Genomic DNA, 15,728 nt, shown 5'->3' with positions numbered 1-15,728 from the left:
CTCAAATGGCTTCCACATTCAAGTCCTTTGATTGAATGGTACTCATTTTGTGGCGTTTTTAAGTGAGTGGAAACATTAAGGTAGTCTGACACTAGAATGGCTTCCGATTTAAAAGCACAAAGACGAACATCGTGCAATCAATTTCTTCCACTGGTCCCCTCGTATATACGGTCTGTGCAGACATGGAGCGGCTTTTTTTTGGTCATTTCTCCGCCCTCCCCTCCCCCCATCAAAAATCATACTCTATCATAGTATTTTGTTGTATGAGTGGACACCACGACTGAAACATGGTTTTCAAATTCCCGCAGATTGATTGGATGACATACGTTTTCCTCGGTTTTCGATTGGCTCAGTGTGGGTGGAAGCCATTTGAGTGCCATTAATGATATTAATAGTTCTCACTCTGTTATTCAAATTTAAAATCTGCAGAAATATTTCAGCGCAGTTCACCATCCTATCTATCCCAATATCTAACAATTTAAACTATCATACTTACAAAACCTCAATACTAAACAAAACATTGGATACAAGTCGGCCAAAATATGACGCATTAAGGCCAATATATTCTATATTCAATTGTTAACAAATGGTATACCGATGAGTATCCAAAGAGTTGAACTAAGATGACTAAAACGAATTCGTTCTGCACCTCACACAGAATTAGCATATTATACAATGATAAGTGAAACACAATTAATGCACCAAATAACTGTCACAGTTTCAATTTTAATTGCCTTTGTATGAGAGCCAAAATTGGTCATATATTAAAAAAAGAATAAAGTCCTAGATTGACGGAAGTTTCTTACTCAAATAGTTTTTCTTGTGCTACAGATGTTGCTATGAGTCAAATTGCCCCTCAAATTTTCATGTGAAGTTCTTTTTTTCATAAAGAAACTAGAATAGTGATTGGTGTCTTTAGACTTCGTTGTTCTTCAAAAATCCCCCAAAGCAACAGGAGTGTAATCCTGTCATTCAAGCCAACACGCGCCAGAAACTCGGTCATTGGGTAAGTTTTACTTTATTTATTTTTAAGACACGTAAGATTTTCTTTCTGTAAAAAGAAAATGTTTTTTTTCCTGTCATCAAGAACAAAATTTCCAAACTTGAATCTCCTTTTTGTAATATTTCTTTACATATTTAGAACTTAAAACCCTTATAGTATAATATACTCCGCGAGTACTCAGGCTTTGAGGCGCCAAGCTAAGCTACTATTCCAAGAAAAAGGAAACTAAAATCGTTATTTTTAGCACAGTTTTTCGAGGGAAAAGAGGAAATATTTCTCAGTAAATTAGTGATCAAATCTCCGGATTCAGAAAATTCTTTTTCAATAAACTATTCTTCGCTTCAAGGAGGAAGAAACAAAATTATACTAACTGCTCGATATTGTTTTCAGCTGGCAGCGTTAGTCGTACGAATGTTTCTGCAAGCTCGCTTGATTATCATCGGTCTTAACTTTGATCGAACTCATAAAAATAAAAATAAATGTTTTGCAAATTAATTCTTAAAACGATGTCAAAAATACTACTCAAAATCGTTGCCGAAACTAATGCTATATTAAAATCATAGGAATTTTCAAAAATGGGTAAAGTAAACGAATAAAGTTGGACATGGCGGGCATTTTATAAACTTTGTGAATAAAATTTTCAAAGAGTGGTAATCGTTAGCATGTTTCAGTTATTATATTCTTTTCAGTGTTACCGTGCTCTCGAATTTCAATCAGACTCAACCAAATATGTTGGAAAACTATTTCAATGCATAGTGTTTAAAAAAAGCTATTTAACTGCTGGTCATTTTGGAAGCCCATTTAATAGCCGTCGTCTAATTTCCCGCGCTGTGACGGGAAAACCATTTTAATGCATTATGTTTAAAAAAGCCATTTAACTGCTAGTCATTTTGGAAGCCATTTATTTCTCACAGCTCTCGATTTTTTGCCATTGACCTTTTCAATTGCCCAGAAAAATGATACGAAAATTGTTCTCGGTTGTAGGAAGTTCGTTGTAATCTTGAGTAGAACTGAAATCCGCTAAAATTGTCAAGTCACATCATTGTCTTGCAGACAATATTCTTATTCTTTCAAAATACAAATAACTGTGTCATTTCAGAGTTTGCAAGTACTAAAATTACAACTATGTATACTTTAATTCTTCTATTTCATCGAGTGTCGACGACCAAGTTCTTAATTTATTTCTTTCAATAATGAACTTGTATATTTTTAATTAAACCGAATGGACTAAAAATCAGCCGTACCATCTGTTATGCGATTATTATTGTTGTGGAAAAACACTTCTGAAGGTAAAAGTGACATTCAATCTTGACTGCAAATTATTATCAATAAACAAAGCTGTTGTCATAGCAACCAAATAAACACACCACTAGGGGCTAAGTTTAGATGTGCTGTGCGCCGTTTAGATGGAATAACCCATTAACAGGCCAATGTCATGATGAAAATGAAATAACGAATCAAGTAGATGGTTATATGACTAGGTTAAGGGTTTGGTAAAGTATATATTCGAAATAGGGTTTTAGATCTTGAAGAACTTTGCAAATAAAGGCCAGATTGGTTTGTTATCAATAAAAGACGGTCCTTGACAAAGTCTAACGTGTTACTGCAGGTTTCAATGCTTTAATGCAGTTGGGATTGATTTACATTATAATACATAGTAACAAGCTGTTTCTCAGTCGAAAACATTTTCTCAGTTTTCTATTCTTTTTTTTTTTTCCTCTCTTGTATTTCGTAAATTTTTTTTTCCACTTTCAAATTATTTTTTCGCTCTTTCATGTTCATTTTTCATGTTTTTTCATTTAGGTGTCTTTTTCTTTGAGGGAAACAAAGGAAAGTAAAAAAGTGAAAGAAAGTGATAAAAGAAAAACCGAAAGAAAGAAAGAAAGAAAGAAAAAAAAAAGGATGTGAATGCGATTGATCAAGAAAATGTTGTGCTTGAATGGTGTTTAAAGAGTTATTTGTGTATCAAGATTAAGACTTGTCAACGTGGATGACGCACGACAAAGAAAGTAATTGTCAAAACTATTTAAAGAAATTGAATTTGTTTAGCTTCGTCGTTTGTTGTGCACATATCAGACCATGTGATGCCACTCAGTTGGGAGTTGATTCTTTCATGTGTAAATATTTTAGCATATTCGTCATTGAAAAGCAATTCTCAAGGAAAAGTCGTGTGATCTTAAATGGGCAACTTGATTACGAAGGTAAAGAGATCTATTAACATCTTCCAAAAAAAAACACACTTTGCGGGGGTAATACAAATATATAAGAAAGGTAATACAATTATAAAAGAAAGAAAGAAAGAAAGAAAGAAAAGAAAGAAAGAAAGAAAGAAAAGAAAGAAAGAAAGAAAGAAAGAAAGAAAGAAAGAAAGAAAGAAAGAAAGAAAGAAAGAAAGAAAGAAAGAAAGAAAGAAATATTTTCAAGTTTCAAAGATAACACTTTAATTACTAAGATATCGAACCAACAGCGTGACAGCTGAAGAAGCTCGAATCTAAGATCGAAACTAAGATATCAGTTGAATTCACTAGAATAGTATTGACTTCAAACTTTATCAAACCCTGAAACAACCTCTGTGCTGATCTAAGTCAGGGCATGGCTAACTCACAGATCAAACCCTAAAACAACCTCTGTAGGCTGATCTAAGTAAGGGCATGGCTAATTTACAGATCAAACCCTGAAACAACCTCTGGGCTGATCTAAGTCAGGGCATGGCTAATTTACAGATCAAACCCTGAAACAACCTCTGGGCTGATCTAAGTCAGGGCATGGCTAATTTACAGATCAAACCCTGAAACAACCTCTGGGCTGATCTAAGGCAGGGCATGGCTTACTCACAGATCGAATTTTAATTTTGGGAGTCCAGAAATCAAACCATACCGCTAGCCACCTTTGCTTCAACAATCGATAATAATATAATTCTCAGGAGATTGAAATTCTTTCGTTTTGTTTTCCAAATTGAGCTGCTTTGACGTCACATGCAAGGGATCTATTGAGCTGCTTTGACGTCACATGCAAGGGATTTATTAAAAGGTGTCCACTGATCGATGGTAGTAAAATAAGCATACCTGCATGATTCAAGATATTTCATATCTGAATATTTCTATGACCTTGTAAGCGCGACCAACGACACTTGCCAAGTGATTCCGTCCGAATCCTGGCGCGCAAAGTATTTTCGATGAAAAATAAAATTTTCTAGCATTTGTCTATTCTCTGTTAAAATGAAATAATGTGTATCCAAAACTGACTATAAAATACAGTTTTCTATTTCAAATTTGGAAAACCAACTTCGCATTTAGGTAAGAGGTTTTTCCAGTTCAGATTATGCGCCATTCCCTAGAGTATTATTTCTTTGTTTAATGGATGTGCATGAGAAGACACATGAATATGGATACAACTCAGACAAAGAATCTTATTCTCAAGAGAATGACACATGATCTGAAATGGGAACATTAAGTCCAAGGTAAAGAAGTGTGTTTATGTATTTTCCAAAGGAGTATTGGTAGAGAAAATAACAATACTCAACAGAACAACACATAGTTTGTATTGCATCAAGTAATCGACAGTCATCTAATCCTTCGTCACGCGAAGCAATGAATGTTTAACACGATTGCTTCGAAATCAAGTGAATTCAGTGAAGAATTCTGATATAATAACAGTGTACTAGTCTTAATCCTTTTGAAAAACCAGAGGACTGAACTACAATTTCTACACCTCTTGAAGAATAAGCAATTTTTTCTTAACAATATAATTAAATGAATATTCCAACAGGTTTTTTTGATGATACATATTTATTTTTAAGCAAAAATATATTCCTTTCAAAACTACGTGAAAACTAGATAAAATGGCGAAATTTATTTCCTTTTCCTTATCGGGGAATTCCTCTAGGAGCTCTTAGTTTATTATCTACTTCATCTGTTTGCTTCTTTTAATAAAATTAAACCAACTGAAATTCCAAAACCCCACACACGAAGAGACGTCGTTCCAGATTTTTGTTTGGCTTTTAGTTCGTTTTGTTTTCGCTTCATGAAAAAATTAGCGATAGGAAGACATTTTTGCCAATATTTCATTCATAACAAATATAAGAAAGAAAGAAAAAAAAAAACAGAATCAAGCTAGTTTAAGGTGACGAAGCAACTCGTAAACATCTGTGCGTAATCTAGTACAGATTTTTGCAAGAAATTTGCTTAATTCGAATGTTTACTAAATTCAGCAAGTTATGAAGGAGAGAAGGAAAGAATTATATAACACATTATGAAGTCATCAATCTTCTAAGTGTCAACGAAATGGAAAATTACTTCTGATTGGTGTTATTGTAGCGACATGTAGACTTCATCTTTGATATTCAGTTAATTTCACTTGAATGAAGCAAGCAAGTTGAAAAGCCTTAACATTACATCTCGAGGGAAAAGCGTGATAAATAACAATAAAAGGTCAGTAAAAACCGTACTATATAAAAATAAAGGGTTTTCAAAGGTTAGTTGTAGACTGAATATAAGTTTTTTTAGCATTTTCAAAGGTTATCTTTGTAAAGGCTTTTCAAAGGTTAGTCGTAGAATGCAAATGTTTTAGCATTGTTATTATAATGGTTTTGTGAAGGATTATCTTCATAAAGGCTTTTCAAAGGTTAGTCGTACAATTTTCATGTTTTAACATTGTCATAAGAATGATTTTTTCAAAGATTATCTTTATAAAGATTACTTCAAAAAATAAAAATACGTTTTTGGATTATGTTTAGAATGAACCTTTTTCAATATTATCTTGAATGTGAGGCTAACTACACGTAAAAATATATTTTAAAAAATTGCCGACAAAAGTTAGTGAGAAAAAAGGGATTCCTTTTCGTATTTTTTATGTTAATTTTATATAATATTTTGAGAAGGGTCAATTTTTCACCAGTTGAACATCTGGTAATCACACGATGTTTACAACTACATATCGCTCTCATTTATGCTCTCAAATTGAGTTTTTGGCTAAAAAAAATTCAATATTTTGGTTTATTAATTGGCGAGAATATACAAAACGGGTGCAATAAATATGCAAAGATTTTTACGAACTATTAGGATGGTGATAATTAATATCATTCTTAACGAGAGCCGAGGGGTAAAACTGATGGTCGTTACCATAACTACCAGCACAACATGAACGCCTATTATAACATGTAGAAAGGTTTCATTTGAATTACAGCTTTTCGTTTAACAAAGAGGACCTAGTTTTTTTAATTCCCTTAGATTCTTGGAAAAGTTAATAAAAAGTCATAAAAAATTGATAAAAGGGAGGAGTGAGGGAAGGGAAAGACTGATTTGGCTTCTTTGACTGGCTCTCGATTTTATAGGCTTTATATATATTTTTGCCTATTTTCGTTTCTTTCCATTCGTTTTGCTTTCAACCATTCCTCTTTATTTTGTTCTGATTTTTTCTTATTTCTTCTTTTTCGCGATTCGTTTAATCTCATTTTCCCTCTCTTTTTATCCTCTTTTTTATTCCCTTTCTATTTAAAAAAATATATTTCCTATATCAATTTTTAATGCTTTCTTTCTTTAGCTACAAATATTGCATTCCCTCGGGTATAAAGAGAGTTGATTTAATTCTCTTGAGCAAGTATTAAAACTTCCAATTCCCTCGGGTCTCCCGTAGTTTCTTATTTACCAGCCTAGTGTAACACATTCATGGCGATTACTTAAATCCTAACCACCCATAGCGCTAGCTATTCTCACAGTAATTAAGATCTTTCACCATTTTTGACAACCCAAGGACACCAAGTCAGAATCAAAACAAAAATAAAAGTCAGATAAACTGATTTTCGTCCTTATGAAGACTATTCTTATTCAAATCATTCCTCTACCCCCCCAGCCACCTCTTTCATTGAAATCAAAATACCGATAAGAATTTTTTATTTTTCTTTGTAATTTAGACTCATGGAAGCAGCACAGCTTATGCTAAAGTAAATATTTCCAAATAAATCAAGACCAGAGCCAGTTCCTATTTCAAGAGAACATCTCTAGTTGTAAGTACATTATTTCTGAGTTTAAAAATATAAAGATATAATTATAACTTATGATAAAGAAGAGAAAGAAACGAAAGAGATAAATAAAGATGTCAAGTTGATATAGCTGTCAAGAATCTCTACATAGGTTGTAAGTACATTATTTCTGAGTTTGAAAATATATAGATATAATTATTACTTATTGATAAAGAAGAGAACTGAATAAAGAAAGGAAAGAGATAAGTAAAGCTGTCTAGTTGACTGATATAGCTCTCAAGAATCCCTACATAAGCCAAATCCTAATTCAAGAACACAAACGTCTAGAAGTTCACTACAGGAAGCTTTGAATCATAAAAAAATAAATCATAGTTCGTTTTGATTCAACGTAATCGCCCCGCAAGGGCGTTCGATCGATTGTTAGGGCAGAAAAGTTTCAAGTTAAGTCAAAAATGTAGAAGTGAACTCGCGGAGACAATAGATTAGTTTTCTAGTTTTTTGTAAGCCACTTTTGTACACTCAAGGAAATGATCTTCATAGAAGGTAAGTGCTCTTCAGGATGGATTAAATCCTTAGTCGTATTCTACGCCCTGTCCACAAGTGGGTATCCGGATATTTTTGAAAACGGGAAATGTTTTTTTCCGTTTTCAAAAAAAAAAAAAATCGTCCACACGTAGCGTTTTCGAATCGTTTTCGCTCATCCACTACTATCCGTTTTCGACAAGTTGAGTTTTCAAGGTCAATTTGCAAAGAAAAAAAGTCATATTTTTTGTAAAAAGAGAAAATGAAATTTAAAAATATTCGGATATGTGTTGACGGGGCTTTTCTCTTTGATGTCGGTATGCTGAAGAACTACAGTCCATGTCATTCGTAATTTATTTACAAATATATATTTTAACGTGGACTACCGGACGTCTAACTCGTGTAGTAAGACCTCGAGTTGTTGCTGTTTTTAGAGCTGGAGGATATTTTAGTTCCGTAAGAGGTTTGCCTTCCTTAACTCTAATTTATTGTTAAATATTTTGGATATTTCGTTGAGGTTGAGTCCAGCTGAGGATTAGTATCCGATTGCTGTTTTTATTTTTACGACTTTGCCTTCCTTTTCTGAGGTCGCAACTTTCAACAATATTTATAATCTATTTTTAGGCTTCATTTTAGTAATTCTGCTATCGATTTCATAACGTCAAAAACGGCTGTAATTTATTCCCTAAAAATTTAAATTTGGTTTTTCAAAATTGAAAGGAATTATTTCACATTTACACGTAACCATTTTGGCAAAAAATACTATTTATTGAAACAATGAAAATTTTAAAATCTAGTAAAATCTTAAAGAATGTAATTTTTTTATGCCGTTTACGAGGAGTAATGAAAGTGATTGCCTACGGCTCATGGTTTTAAAAGCTTTCGACGCGAGATCGAATTGAAAGTTAGTAGTTATTTATATTTTAGCTTTTCCCGTTTTGTTACAGAGAAAAAGTCACCAAACGTTTCTAATAAAAGTTGAATAAAAATGAAAAATTCATGAACTCGTTGCGAAAACAAAATTTAAAAGCTGTGGATATCGCACCTGTGGCTATTTAGGCTTTAATGAAAGAAGAAGAAGAAAAAACAGACAAATTAGCACTCCTACCTTAACGCGAAGATCAAAACTTCTTTTCTTAGACGTTCTCACTTAAAGTCGAGTTTAATTCTCTAATTAGTGAGGAATTTCCTTTCGGAAATTGCATTTTCCTTTAGTTTTAGAGCGTAAAATACTATGATAGGGGAAACTCGACATCTTACAATAACAAGCATAAAGTACAACTTATCCAAAAACCTCTCAACATGAACTACAAATTCTCGTTCACTCTTTTTGCATAAAACTCATTCGCTACTATCAAGCGGGGTTTTTTAAAAAGGAATTTTTAAAAACTACGTTTTCCGCAGAGAGAAAATTTATTTTGTCTACCTACTTTACTTCAACAGAAGAAAAAAATCTTGCATAATAACACCGAAGAGTTATGCTTGCATATCTACAGTATCTGATGTGGCGCTAGAAAGATTAAAACTAATGAAACAATCCTCCGATCTAATCATCGTAACCTTAGATATCTAGAATTGATCATTGGTATTCTAAAGGCTTTTACTTAATGTGGGGGGTAAGAAGTGTTTGGAAATTTTAACGATTTAATTAGAAAACAAACTGAGTTTTTTTGCTGTCGTAACTGAGATTACAAAGCTGCCATCGAACCAGAGAAATACTCTACATCGATTATATAATCATGTTAAATAACACTTCATAATGTTTATTTTATGTATTAAGAGGTAATTTTTTTCAATAATGAGCAATAAGGGCAAAAAGCGCCAAAAGCTAGACTTTCGTACGAGTTTTGATCCCAATTTTCGTTTTGGGTTAACACTCAAAACCTTTTTTAAACAGTTAGAAACTGATGTACTATGATAAAATGCTTGTTTGAAGCTGTATTTTCAATTATTCCAAGATGTTCTGTTGCATTTGTGTTAGAAGGTTGCTTTGTCAGGCTTTTTTTATAGAAAATATATAGAAAATGAGCAAATGAAGGCCTAAACCTCATTTTCGATTCAAATTTTTGCTTTGGGTCAACACTTTGATTCCACTTTCATCGGTCATCTCCACTTCCAAACAAGTTAAACTTTCTGAATAACAAGATTTTAGCCTTGTACAACAGCCTTTCTTCAAGAAAATAGTTTTTGGCGCTCACCGCTTGAATACGAAAAGAATTCTCTCTTAACGTCTAAAAGCTTTCATTTTTATTTACTGAACAAGAAGTAGTAATATTGCATCTATTTTAACGCCCCGCCGTTCCCCCCCCCCCCCCCCCCCCCCAATGAAAACAAACTGCGTTTTCAATATAAGTACTGAACGATGAGCGTATAAGAGTTTTAATTAATAGACACATACTAAAGCCCTTTAATCATTGGATTCCGAGAGAAGTTTCATTTTGTCATTGTAAATATTCAGTTATTTTGAGGATAATAATGCTATTTTATCATATTCAAACTACTTGACGTTTAGTCTAGTTTTGACGTGTAATTACAAGAATTATACAATGATGACTCAAGCCACAATGCGGAGAACTCGATATTCACTACTTAAAATTACGCCTTCATAATATTGAACTTCTCAGTAGAAATAATCATGCTGAGTAGAAAGTATTCCACGTACTTTTGGATTAAAAACGTACTGATCTATTTAATACTATAGTCATAGTTTTTAGTTATTTTTTCCAATCTTTTATCGAAGTAGTTCAACCGCTATTATGCCTGCCACACGACAGAGTAACTGAATTCGAGGTTAAGCCATTAGTTTAAATATAACCGGTATTTCCCGGGTGGGCTGTTGAGGTGTAGGATGATTCTCCACAATAAAGACTTAGGAAAATAGGACCGTCGTAGACAAGAAGTCCAGGGGATTGACAACATACCCGGTAACCCCTAGGTGGGAGTGCGGGTGCAGGATGATTTTCCAGTGATAGTCTAGGATAGGAGTACGGTAGATAATAAGTACAGGGGAGTGACAACATACCCGGTAATCCCTAGGTGGGAGTGCGGGTGCAGGATGATTTTCCAGTGATAGTCTAGGATAGGAGTACGGTAAATAATAAGTCCAGGGGATTGACAACATACCCGGTAATCCCGGGTTGGTCGCGTGAGAATGGAGGATTATTCTCTACTTGATAGTCTGCACAAGAGGAAGGGAGATAAGAAGTACAGGAGATTGACAATATTTCCGGTATGTTCCTGAAGGGCACAGCAATCTTCACTGCATGCTTTACATTAAGTTGCGTAATGTATTGTATTCAGGCCTACTTTCTACTGACTCGTGAATAATAATCCAGTAACCACGAAAGTAGGCTAGGAAACGTAAGAACCACTCTTCCACTATCAACTAATTAATGCATACTAACACTGGGAAGCCATTTCAATGTTACGCCCAATACATTTATAAAATATAACAAAACTTTTTACGTGGAAATCTTACTGATAATCGCACAAAGAACTCATCGTCTTTAAAAAAATTCTAATCTAGAAAACTTGTGGGGGGGGGGGGGGGTTGGGGGCGGGGGGCGGGGGGCGGGGAACTTAATTATCGCACAAACAACTTGTTTTTAAAGAACGTTTTCACAGAACTGAGATATCAGCTTACAGCTGCATAATTGAAAAGCCTTTTTGAAATTCAAATCCAACATCATTAAGGTTTCATAGACAAAACATCGATTCTGTCTGCCTTTTAAATGTTATTTGATGCTAAAGAGAATTGGCTTGTTTCCCAAGCTCTCACATTCATTATACACTACTCTTAAAAACCATAGTTAACGTTCGATTTCTGTGCGCGCATAAAAAAGAAACTCAAACCCGCTGAATTACCTTCCATACGCATTTTGAACATTCAACAGGACAAAACCCTATGATTTTGCACTTAAAACTGAAGCTTTGCGCGTCTTTTTGTGCGTTTATCTTTTGACCGATTTTTGGTTCATTACTGAAACGAATAAGGCCAAGTAAAAAACAACAACAAATGTTTCTCGTCCGCATTTGCATCAATTGTATTGATTTGTTTTCTTCATTACTGAAGCGAATAAGTCCAAGTAAAAAACAACAACAAATGTTTCTCGTCCGCATTTGCATCAATTGTATTGATTTGTTTTCTTCATTACTGAAGCGAATAAGTCCAAGTAAAAAACAACAACAAATGTTTCTCGTCCGGATTTGTATGAAAAAGAGAGCGGTCGGGCGCATTTTGAAATATTTTCTGACTTTTTGTTCCATCAAAATTCTGTTTATACACAATTGAAGTGGAATTTTGAATAGCTTTTTGACTAATTAGTAGTAAAATGCTCAAGGCGTAAATAATATATATATATATACAAATATATTCCTTGTCACTAATATTTATTCCTCATTCCTTCGATTAAAATTAAGGTTATGATTGTAGGAGTAGGTAAATGATGAATTCTTCGCCAAATAACTGGAAAATCTGGAACTAACTATAGTGTAAAAATGACTGATTTGTAGAACATTGTATTACTAGTACTAGTAATAACATGTTGTCATTGTCAGCCCTTGACTACGAAAAATGACAGCATATTCAGAAAAACAGAAATATAGACTTGTTAATGAATACAAAATTTGTCCCGAGGTATCTTTAGTCATAAAGAAAAAAGAGACAAACCTGTACTGAGACAAACCTTAGTAAATAGGAATCTAACTGAAATTTCAGATTCTGGAGTTGAATATAATACCACCAAAAAGACGTAGTTTTAATGAGCGAAAAATGAAAAAAAAAAGGGAAAGCCTTAATAAAATATCCAAACAGTACCATCGCCGCGGGGCGGTTGCCACAACAGGTCGTCAAGCAACATAGCAACAGAATGAAGAGGGTTCTAGAATAATGGATTTGCATTGGACGACTCACTCAAGAGGTTTTTTTAATGGCATAGCGTGAGCTTTCAGACAAGTCAAAACACGCGAACTCTGGCGGCAAAAGTTTTAATTCGCGATGCAACGCCAAACAAGCGTATGTTTGGATAAGCTTTTTGTAGTATGTGGATCATTGATCACTCAGGTCGAGTTGTAAAGGTTATTGCGTTTCTTTTCAGAGAGCTCAAGTAAAGCTGTTCGCTTAAAATTGATGCTACACCTAGCAAGTGAACACCATGAATAGTCAAACGACGCTACAACACCCTCCTCAGAGGAAAATCTTCCCCAAAGCAACAACAGTCGGTTAATGAAATTCTCGACCTCGTAGCAGATCAAACAAGAAAAATTTCTCTCTCCGAAGCTGACTACAGAGCTCAAAAACGTATACAAAGGAAAAAGTCTCAAAATGGAGAGTATGAAGATGAGGAATACATTGATGACTCTAGTTCGACTAGTTCTGTACGATCGTACTCTCCTCCGTTGGCCCAAGAGAGTAGCAGTTCTAGTTTATTTTGGGATACAAGCTTAAATCTTGAACATAAAAAACATCTATCCACCGGGGATTTATTGGGAAAGAATCCTCGAGGATTACCGCCCTTGGAACCAATCAAGGCGACGAAAAAACCAACTCGGCCCCCATCACGTCTAGGAACAACACGAGAACCATTCGAAAATGATGAACATGTTGAACTAAAAAAACCTGCACGACCAATGTCAGCAAGAGGACAAAGAACTTTACCAAGAGCACGAGGGCTAACTACTTAGAATATAACATAAAGCATATAGTAAATATATGCTGATGGACCGGCTGAGAGGGATTTGCAAAGTCGATGATAATGTGGTATCATCTCCGTTAAAAAATTGTACAAGATCATCAAGCACTTAACTAAAATTGTTACATCATTTTGAGGCATTTTAGAAATGGAAACTATCATTTTTCGTGACCCAAAAATCGTTCAGAAAGACGACGAACGCTGGACAGAAATATAAATACCTCTAAATCTTTGACTTCTCGATATAATGCCGACAACATTTAAAAAAATTCTTAAAAACAAAGAGAAAGTTAAAAGTGTGTAAATAGTTATATTTATATTTATTCAAGAACTTGAAAATAATGGTAAAGAAAATATTGAATACTTTAAAAAGATTATCCATAAAAACAGGTAAAAAAACAGTTCGAGTTTTTTCCAATAAAAGAACAACGTAAATAGTGGTGAAAATTCACTTGGTCAACGAATTGATAACTAAGCTATATTCCTACGAGTTCTCTCTTGAATTTTACAGAACAGTCGGATATTTAAAAATAAAAAATAAAAGTGAAGTATACCTTATTCGTTTTCATCATATAATTTGAAGGTGACGTATTCGTTTTGAAAATTCTATTGCGTCCTCTTTCATAAGCTTTGTTTTTTAAGGGGTCAGACTTACTCGGCGCCGTCAGCTGCCGTCGCTGTAACGATGAGAATTAGTCGTAATACTTAGAAAATATAGTTAAATAAATAATACAAATAATAGAATTCACAGTGAGGTCCAATTTCATTTAAGACGGTATTGAATGAGCGACATAAGGTACTTTGACTTTGTAATAATAAGACTTTGATTAAATAATCGGCTAAAATTATCTTTTTTGTAAAGCTGGACTAGAAGCCATGATGAATACGAGAAGACAAGTTTTAACTGAAGCACCTCAAGATTTATTGCTTTTAGCCCTTTGTATTATTTTTCGGATTTTTTTTTTAACTAGAAATTGGTTTTTCTTGTCAAACAATACAATTTTAAATTCATAAGTCCAAACTTCGTGGAACGGGAAACGAAAATGCAACATCCAGCTGGCTTCTATATTCCAGTATTATGATTGGTCAATTTTCGTTTTCTAGGGTTTTGATTGGCTTGCAGTGGAAGCCATTTGACTGTCACGAGACAGCACTTTTTTAACTGTTATTGTTTCTTTAACAGATAATGACGTTAATTTTGACGTCACACCAACTAAAAATAATCACAGGAGGAAGCAAACAACTAGGAAAACACCAGAGGAAAAGCTTCTCGGAAAATCGTGAAAACAACAGCCTCAGAACAGCCTATTATGAAACATTGTTAGGTGAGGAGAGGGTAGATCACGACAGACTAACAACTTTAGTTTCTCCCCTTCCCTCCATGTGGTGAATTTAGCGTGAACTTCGTTTCAAATTCTCATTTCAAAATAATGCCAAACAACGAGTTATATAAAAGACTGGAAAGTCAGAATCTAAACTAACAGAAATATAACTCTCCCTCCCCTCCCTTGGCTTCAAAAAGCACAGTGCTTACGTCACATACAATTTCCTTTTGTTATACTATACACGTAGTTAAAAAAACAAATTCAGCTTAAGCGGCATCTTTCCTAGCTCCTTCTAATGGAATACGAAAACTAATGAAGGCAAGACAAACACAACAACTCTTGAATTCTGGAGCGAAAATTTTAATCAAAATTTCCATCACCGCATGTAAGCCGCGTGTTATGGCGTATCAAGATAACCAAGGCAACGAGGCCTCACTTACTGTAAACAAACCTGTAATCTTTTGGTCATTGTTGATTCTATTTACAAGAGAATATTCTCTTGGTACTAGTATTTACTTATGGATTAGTTTGTCTGCATGGTATATTAGAAAGCCTGTCATTGATGTTCGCTAAGCGATAAATATTTTAAGAAATGCAGAAACGAGTTACTATTTAAACAACAAATTCAGTAGCAGACAAATGTTTATAATGAAACAAAAATAAATAACATTAATTTTAATTTCAGCTCAAAAATTCCAAGATATTAACATCTTCGTAGGGGGCTCGTAATGAGTTAGAAGCGCCTTGGAAAATGTCTATCTGACTTCCAAAATATCTCGGAAACCACTTGAATAATACACTGGATGTCGTATGACCGTCTCGTAGGTCGACAGTCGTACTTCCTAAGTTTTTTAAGAAACGTCTATTCCTGTTTCCAAACAATCAATTCAAGAAAACATCTATACGAGAGAAAGTGGTTCGATAGCTATAAATATTACCATTAAAGATTTATGAAATTAAACTTTTAAAACTATGATCACTTTTTTTTTTTTTTTTTTCAGAGTTACGCTATGAATTTGCGCAAAATATTTAGGGCGCATTTCTAAATCAAAAAAGAGTGGTTTTAAAAACAGTACAATGAAATCGGTTCTAAAATTATTTTTTTGTGTGTGTATTATTGTTCTAAATGTCAAATGAAGAGTTTTAGACTATTCGTATAAGTTGTAGAGTTATGACTCTTGTAGAGTCTTAAAATTTGCTTGAATTTT

At 33.9% G+C, this 15,728-nt stretch overlaps 1 protein-coding gene and 1 long non-coding RNA gene across 3 annotated transcripts; both read left to right on the top strand.

The window, feature by feature from the left end:
- The first annotated feature begins 796 nt into the window (after positions 1-796).
- LOC116296966 (uncharacterized) lies at positions 797-15,452 on the top strand. Of its 2 annotated transcripts, XR_016121859.1 has the most exons (4): positions 797-1,006; positions 6,915-7,007; positions 14,379-14,520; positions 15,206-15,452. It is a non-coding gene; the product is annotated as an uncharacterized LOC116296966 (long non-coding RNA). The 2 variants fall into 2 exon arrangements; XR_016121858.1 differs by lacking the exon at positions 15,206-15,452 and having other exon boundaries at positions 14,379-15,197.
- Positions 7,511-13,939, top strand: LOC148904906 (uncharacterized). Its single transcript, XM_089040700.1, has 2 exons — positions 7,511-7,526; positions 12,667-13,939. The coding sequence occupies exons 1-2, from the start codon at positions 7,511-7,513 to the stop codon at positions 13,185-13,187; spliced, it is 537 nt and encodes a 178-aa protein (XP_088896826.1). The 3' UTR covers positions 13,188-13,939.
- Positions 15,453-15,728: the final 276 nt, after the last annotated feature.

Source organism: Actinia tenebrosa, unplaced genomic scaffold (assembly GCF_029948245.1).
Source record: "Actinia tenebrosa isolate PJP-AT-01 unplaced genomic scaffold, QUT_ActTen_1.0 PGA_scaffold8__29_contigs__length_14323225, whole genome shotgun sequence".
Classification (NCBI taxonomy): domain Eukaryota; kingdom Metazoa; phylum Cnidaria; class Anthozoa; order Actiniaria; family Actiniidae; genus Actinia; species Actinia tenebrosa.
Note: the sequence above shows the minus strand (reverse complement) of the source record. Positions and strands in the feature narration are given on the sequence as shown.